Below are 8,169 nucleotides of genomic sequence, written 5' to 3'. Positions count from 1 at the left end.
CTCCTCCAGCACCAGAATTCAAAAGCATCAATTCTTCGGTGATCAGCCTTCTTTATGGCTCAATACAATAGGGAAACTCAAAATGGAAGTCGCCTTGGAAGTTTGATTTCCGAGGTGCGTTCGAAAATGGAAGCATTTACTGTGGGTTTTTGGTGTTTGGGTTCCGAAATGTTTGTCAATGGAGATGTTCAAAACCTGAGGTTCCACTTATGTATTTACCAGTATGTAGCTTCTATGTAGCACAGTGAAGTTTTGTGGTTTTTTTTTTTTTTTTTTGCTGTGACAAGCACATATTTTCAGTCCATATTAACAGCAACCCCACACATGTTTACTTGTACTGCACTCAGATGGTACGTTTAACTGGTATATTTATTATCTGTGGCCTACATTAAGTGGCTCCCAACATGTTTCTTCATGGCTTGCCCAACAAAGGATTTTTAAAGATTTCCCTGGGAAAAGAAAGGCCGAAACTGGGACATTTCTTCCCTCTTTACTCTGGATAGGAAGAGGGTGGTGTTCTTGCCTGTGTTTCTGACATGTGACAGGAAGGCTGCTCTGAATTGGGGAAGCTACGTCATTTTAGCATGTACAGTTCTGGATTTTTAGAAAATAAAACTGCTAGTTTGTGCCATCCCGTATGACAGATAAGGAACCGTAGGAGACTGTAAAGGGGAAAAGCACTTGTCCTTGGAACATTTTGTGGGCTGTTTGTTGCCTGAAGCACCAAACCAACAAATTGATGTTTGCAGGTGTGCATGTCTGCATCATAATCATTACTGGCTGTTCTGTCTCCTGTTGACTGATAACCTGACCAAGACTGAGAATATAAATAGGTAATCCGGACTGTTTCAGCACCACCACGTAATATGGAGGAGGAGACTTGGAAAACCTCACATGCTGTTTAGACCAGACTTGAGCGGGTTCTTTTTGTCTCTCTGCCCTTTATAGAATGAAAACTAAAGCGAATAAGGTTCTGGTGTTTGGCTTTTCAATGATGCTCACTTTCGCAGCAGGTAAGTCCATACGCTGGGGTAAAGCATTGCATATTGGGGCACAGCCAGTTCAGAGGATTTAAATTCAAAGAATCTTCCAAGAATTATTTGGAACAATGCTAGCATCATCTTGGGGCCAGGAATGCTCTGTAAATAGAGCTGGAATTAGGAATTTGTGGGATTAAGAGGTTAGTATTGTCGGTGGGAATGAATGAATGGTTTTATAAGCCAATCAAGTACCAATATATTACATTTTCTATAGGCTCCAAGCAAAACTGTGTTATCCAATCAAAAAGTGACAAATGTTAAAACTGAGTGCTTGCAGCACTTAATGCAATTTGGATGAACTAACGGTGTTTACTGCAGTGGTACCTCAGGTCACAGACTCCGCTAACCCAGAAATAGTACCTCAGGTTAAGAACTTTGCTTCAGGATGAGAACAGAAATCGTGCTCCGGTGGTGCGGCAGCAGCAGGAGGCCCCATTAGCTAAAGTGGTGCTTCAGGTTAAGAACAGTTTCAGGTTAGGAACGACCTCCGGAATGAATTAATTACTTAACCCAAGGTACCTCTGTATTCCTGGTTTGGGATCCCAACATTGGATGAAAGAGCATTACTCAATCAGACCAAAGGACCCAATAATCGGTTGCCAACTAAATCACTTGGGGACATTTGGCCTTCTGGATGTTGCCAAACTACAACTTATCAGCTCCATCAAGCATGGCCAGTGGACGGGAGTTGTACTGCAACATTTTGGGGGCCAAGGGCTTTCAGGTTGCACAAAAACAAAAACAGCACTCGTATTGTTACACTTTTCCTGCTTACCCAAACAGGATGTGCAGGGGTGCAAACTCTTACCCAAATTTAATTACTTAGGAAGCACATCCTTGCAGACTTATGAGTGTCTCGTCATATCTTGGGTTTAATTACATATATTCAGGTTCACCCTAATTGGTGGCACAGCTTAAACATTCCTGCCAAACCACCCCACTAAAACTCAGGAAATCTCTTCTGCCCCAAATGTTCTCCCAGGGTTACCCAACCTAAAGCACTCTCTTTTTTCAGGATCACACACACACACACACACACACACACACACAAAATCTCACACAGAAGCACCAAAAACTATCCGTTCACATACTTGCTTGCACCGAAGTCATGTACTATGTGCATAGATGCATCCCTCCATTTTCTCCAAGCCTCTCCACGTACAAATGCTCTCCCACGATTACCCAAATGGAAATGCACCCCCAGGATCCCCGCACCCCAAATCTCACATTTGCAACCTGAATACATGCTCTGAGAATTCTGTGGAAATGAAAATGGCAGCTGCCGGCCTTTTGTTTCGCAGCATTCACAGCCACCCTTGTGAAAATGAGGAGACCAATATACACACACATACACACAGTGCTTTTTCTCTTAAAATAATGTTTAGGGGTACAGTACTCATGGGACGCGGGTGGCGCTGTGGGTTAAACCACAGAGTCTAGGGCTTGCCGATCAGAAGGTCGGCGGTTCGAATTCCTGCGACGGGGTGAGCTCCCGTTGCTCAGTCCCTGCTCCTGCCAACCTAGCAGTTCAAAAGCACGTCAAAGTGCAAGTAGATAAATAGGTACCACTCTGGTGGGAAGGTAAATGGTGTTTCCTTGAGCTGCTCTGGATTGCCAGACGCGGCTTAGTCATGCTGGCCACATGACCCAGAAGCTATACGCCAGCCCCCTTGGCCAGTAAAGTAAGATGAGCGCCCGCAACCCTAGAGGTATCCGCGACTGTACCTAACGGTCAGGGGTCCCTTTACCTTTACTCTCATTTTGACTCAGAAAAATCACCATTTTATAGTTCAAATTGGGGAAAATAAATACAGTAAATGGACAAAAGTACAAAGATTTACAAAATGTTTAGGGGTATGCTTACCTCTGCGTATCCCCCAGAAAAAAGCACTCTGTGTGTGTGTGATCTCAAAAGGGGCAGGGGAACATTGGTCTCAGAGCCAAGATGGAGTACTGTTTTGAGCAGGGGTAGGCAACCTAAGGCCCGGGGGCCAGATGCGGCCCAATTGCCTTCTCAATCCGGCCCGCAGATGGTCCGGGAATCTGCATGTTTTTACATGAGTAGAATGTGTCCTTTTATCTAAAATGCATCTCTGGGTTATTTGTGGGGCCTGCCTGGTGTTTTTACATGAGTAAAATGTGTCCTTTTATTTAAAATACACCTCTGGGTTATTTGTGGGACAGAGGAATTCGTTCATATTTTTTTTTTCCAAAATATAGTCCGGCCCACCACATGGTCTGAGGGATGGTGGACTGGCCCCCTGCTGAAAAAAGTTGCTGACCCCTGGTTTTGAGTGTCAGAAAAGTACCTAATCCCCACTCACTAATGGAACTTCATGGGTGACCTTGGGCCAGTCACTGTCTCTTAGCCCAAACAACCTCACAGTGTGGTGGTGAGGATAAAATGGGGAGGGGGAAAAGCCATAAATACCACCTTGAGCTCCTTGGATGAAAGGTGGGGCGGGGAAACAAAACGTTGCGTACTGTGGCTAGAATTCCATGAGATTCTTCCTAATCAGCCTCTGGCCCCTCAGACCCCTTGATCGACTTCTCAAGCTAGGCTGGCATTTTGTTTTCTTTAGCCTCATGTCCTTGCTGGTGTCGCTCAGTTGCAGGACTCAGATGCCATTCCTGTCGAAGGGTTAATGGAGCTAACGCTTGTGCTGTTCCGCAGAGACAATGCCAAACAGACGGATTCTGTTACACTCGAAGATTGTTCAGAGGTAATGCCTCTAATCTTACAGAAACATAAAGCTGGAAGGGACCCGAAGGTCATTTAATCCATTTAGTCTCTGCAATGCAGGAATACATAGCTGCCTCATACGGGGATCAAACTCGCAACCTTGGCATTATCAGCACCACGCTCTAACCAACTGAGCTACTGTCTCTTGTTGGGTCTTCCGTAGATGTAACAGGAGGAGAGAGATCTAAAAATTGCATACTTATGTGGCATGGGTAAAGGGACGGTAGCTATAGCTATATTGGCGGAGATCATGGCCATTTCACAATATAGCACAGTGGTACCTCGGGTTAAGTACTTAATTCGTTCTGGAGGTCCTTTCTTAACCTGAAACTGTTCTTAACCTGAAGCACCACTTTAGCTAATGGGGGCCTCCTGCTGCTGCCGTGCCACTGGAGCATGATTTCTGTTCTCATCCTGAAGCAAAGTTCTTAACCTGAAGCAATATTTCTGGGTTAGCAGAGTCTGTAACCTGAAGCATATGTAACCTGAAGCGTATGTAACCCGAGGTACCACTGTACTTTATATGCCAGGTAAACTGATAAAACTGCCCTTAATGACAACAGTAGCAGTGCAGTGCACTGGCAGCAGGCTTCATGCTTACCTGGTGGTATTGCGACCCAATTTTAAAATGTTGGAGTAAAGTGTTGAACAATGTGAGGTGGATAACCCACGCACAATTTCCCAGTGAAACCTCAGCTCCGTTATCTACCCTAGATAAACCCACAAGCAAACTAAATATTCTCAGAGTCGAGTGTGAATTTCATGCTCTTTATTCAGCTTGTGGTAGCAATAAATGAAACTTTCCCCAGAACGTCTGCTATATATACATTATTTACACAATGAGCTCCGTGTGATTGGCTAATTCTGGGCTGCTCCTGTAGGCCAATCAGGTTGCGGATTCACTTCCTCCAGAAGTCTGATTGGCTGCTCCTGCAGGTCAATCAGGTCGCTGATTCACTTCCACCTGGAGCTGGATTGGGTGGCTCCTGCGGACCAATCAGACTGCTGCATTCTGGATCCTATTGTTCTAGGATTCAGCTCAGTACATAACAAATCTTTTGCTGGATCCTCAATGCTGCTAACAAAATTCTGGAAAATGATAAAATTAACTTGAGGTGAATTAGGGTTGCCTGATACCCACAAAGTTGTTGAGGCCTCCACTGTTTTTTCCATTGCATTGCTATACACCTGGATTTTCCCAGACGTTTTGCAGATTCGGCAAAATTCACCCCAAAGCCATTTTTACACCTGAAAATCAGGACATGTCAGGCATTTTCCTGACGTATGGCAGGCCTAGGTGAATAGTGCCGGAAATCTTGATATGTGGTGTTAGTATCCAGCTATTTAGCTTAGTTACGGTAAATGCTTGCAAGCAGACAGTGGCGCTTTGATCTTTCACTAAAAAAATTGGGGGAGGAAATGGTGGTTTTGTTGTTGGAATACTAAACATTCTCTGGAAGGTTCACGCAATGAACAGTTATTGGTGGTTGTTCTTTTTGCTTAGATTTTTATTTTGTATTTATGGCATTTATGTGCTGTTTGATCATTCACATTTCTGAACAGTGTATATAAAGACAGTCCACAGAAAATGGGGGCAACAAAATAATTTATCACAATTTATCATTTATCCTGCCCTTCCTCACAGAGCACCCACAGGTGGCGAGCAATAAAACAATACAAACAAAAACAAAAACAAATTGACAACAACCAAATGTTTTCACAACTAATAGTTTCAAGGTTGCCAGAAATAAGTACCTAACTCTTTCAGCTGGCAACAGGAACAGCAATGCTTTAAAACTCCCCCTAAACATTTGCAATAAATTGGGCAGATATAAATCACCATGAATATAAGCTTTTTCCTTTTCTTTTTTTACCAGAACATTTTTGGTGGGGGGGGGGGGAGGGTATGTTATCCTGTTAATGTGTGTATTTTCCCACAATATTTTCTAATGTGCTTTTGTGAAGTTTGGCAATTGTATTATCTCGTTTTTTAAAAGTTGAAAGAGCAGGAGGGAATGTTAGTAGCTGGATCTTACACATGTGTGGATCAGACAGTGTTTGAGAACAGAGTAGTTTAACAATCAATCCTTCTTCCCAGGGAACTCTGGGAATTGTAGTTCTGTGTGGGGAATAAAGTCTAGTTGCACCCTTAACAACCAACCATTCCCAGAATTCTTTGAGGTGAGCCATGATTATGTAAATGGCATCATAGTGCTTTAAGTGTACGACGGGAACGTAGCAAACACTGAGCTAAATGCCTGATTCCATACAAGGCAGCTTTCTATAATAATAATAATAATAATAATAATAATAATAATAATAATAATAATAATTTATTATTTATACCCTGCCCATCTGGCTGGGTTTCCCCAGCCACTCTGGGCAGCTTCCAACAAAACACTAAAATACAATAACCTATTAAACATTAAAAGCTTCCCTAAACAGGGCTGCCTTCAGATGTCTTCTGAAAGTTTGGTAGTTATTTTTCTCTTTGACATCTGGTGGGAGGGCGTTCCACAGGGCGGGTGCCACTACCGAGAAGGCCCTCTGCCTGATTCCCTGTAACTTCCTTTTCCCAACTCTGTCTTTGAATGTGAAGGCCAGACAAATTGGTTTGTTGGGACTCATCAGTTTTGCCTTCAGGTGCTGCAGTACAGAAATAAACAAAGATGGGTGAACTCCACCTGTCATCATTTGTTATGGGCAGAGGTCTGGGAAATGGAACAACCCAGAACAGAAGGAACTTCCTTCATACCGATCCTCTATAATGATCAATCTCTCTTATTTTATTTGCAGGAGGAGCCATTAGGAGAGTTTACCGAGGTTGCAGCAAAATCTGCAGACAGCTCGTAAATATCAAAAAGAGCATGAGAGTCAATAACTTTTGCTGTGAAGAGGATTTCTGTAATATTCATAATGTTTGGGTTTAAAAATGGCTAAGGACATCCTGAGTTGGGGTGGAGCTGCTCCTACCAGCTTTCAACAGCAAAAGACCCATCCATATACTGGAGCACATTTCCAAGGCATTGCTGTGCTGATTTTTCGTTTTAAGAAATGAGAATATTGCCTGCTCTGTGTCCACACAACAATGAATATTGTGCAACATCCCCTGTATTGGTTACATTATTCCTTGCAGTATATCCCCAAGGATATGTAGAGTGGGAGGTGCATAAATAGTGGGGTGGCGTTTTCTTTTAGCTCAGCTGTGCTGTTCCAGGGGACAGCTTTTTCTTGGGTACATGCAGGCACACCTATGCAGGATGCTTAGCCAAGAAAGAATAGGTGACTATCTGTAATGATCTCAGACAGGCAAGCATGCCTCGATAAGATTTAATGACTCTCCGGCAGTTTTATGGTACGTTTATTTTTAAATTACATCCAGAGCGCGGATCCCAGACTACTGCTGCTTTTTGAAATGAGTTGGTCACTCTGAGTCTCTGCCCCATCACAGCAAGAAGGACTCGAAAGTCCAGCCCTTCTTCCTTTGCACTTCTGTTGCACTTTAACCCTTTCAGCTCTCCGGGTTCGGGGAGAAGGAGGGTGTAATTCCCAATTCTCAAAAGAAAAACTCTCAGCGTGCTGTTTCTCTGCTGGTTGCATAGCAACCCTCTCACTGCCACCTTTCTCTCCCCTCCCCCCTCTTGTGAGCTGTCTGTGTCTGCTGCTCTAGCTGATTCAGGGAACTCTTGGTGAAGGGGGGCCGAGCCCACCCCCTCCTGCTCTGTCTGCAATCTTTCATCTCCAGAGTCAGGTTCTGTTTCTCTTAGTACTGGCAATCCTTCATCTCCTGAGTCTGACTCTTCCCAGGCATTCGATTCAGCCTTGTCCCTGACACTCTATCACCATCTAATTGTCAGATTGAGACTTTGCATTCATATATGTAAATTTGACTAAAATTCTGTGTCTACATGCATGCACAGACACATACATACATATAATAAAAGTTATGTCATAGTGGAAAATACTGAAATATAGAGGGCCTAAGGTCTTCCCTTTCAACTGATTCATAATATTGAATAATACTATGCATAATCTCACCGGCATTTGTGAGTGTGACAATTACTTATTTTTTATTATTATGTCACTTTTAAAATATAAGAGGCGACAAGTGTGTACCTTGTTACTAAATGATATGAACCGTTCATACAAGATAAAGAGTGGTGTCGCATGGCTTGCATCACTGAAATAGGGAAAGAAGGCAATATCTTCACCTGTAGCCCCTATCACCCTCCCCCCAAATCTGCTCCAAAGGGTTGAGGAATCCTTTGGGCAGTGCCGGATCTACAAATTTTGCCACAGAAGGCAAAAACCTGCACTGCAGTGCTCCTCTCCTGCGCTGTGAACACCAAGCGGCTAGATTCTATTATTGATTGATTTGAATATTTA

The 8,169-nt window shown here is 43.4% G+C and overlaps 1 protein-coding gene across 1 annotated transcript; it reads left to right on the top strand.

The window, feature by feature from the left end:
• The first annotated feature begins 879 nt into the window (after nucleotides 1-879).
• On the top strand, nucleotides 880-7,212 carry PATE4 (prostate and testis expressed 4). The gene is made up of 3 exons (XM_083714221.1): nucleotides 880-1,013; nucleotides 3,650-3,763; nucleotides 6,580-7,212. Exons 1-3 carry the CDS (start codon nucleotides 950-952, stop codon nucleotides 6,711-6,713), a joined length of 312 nt encoding a protein of 103 aa, XP_083570347.1. The 5' UTR covers nucleotides 880-949; the 3' UTR covers nucleotides 6,714-7,212.
• The last annotated feature ends 957 nt before the right edge of the window (nucleotides 7,213-8,169 follow it).

The sequence above is a fragment of the Podarcis gaigeae genome (assembly GCF_964106915.1).
Source record: "Podarcis gaigeae genome assembly, chromosome: 15".
Classification (NCBI taxonomy): domain Eukaryota; kingdom Metazoa; phylum Chordata; class Lepidosauria; order Squamata; family Lacertidae; genus Podarcis; species Podarcis gaigeae.
This window is presented reverse-complemented; position numbering and strand designations above follow the sequence as displayed.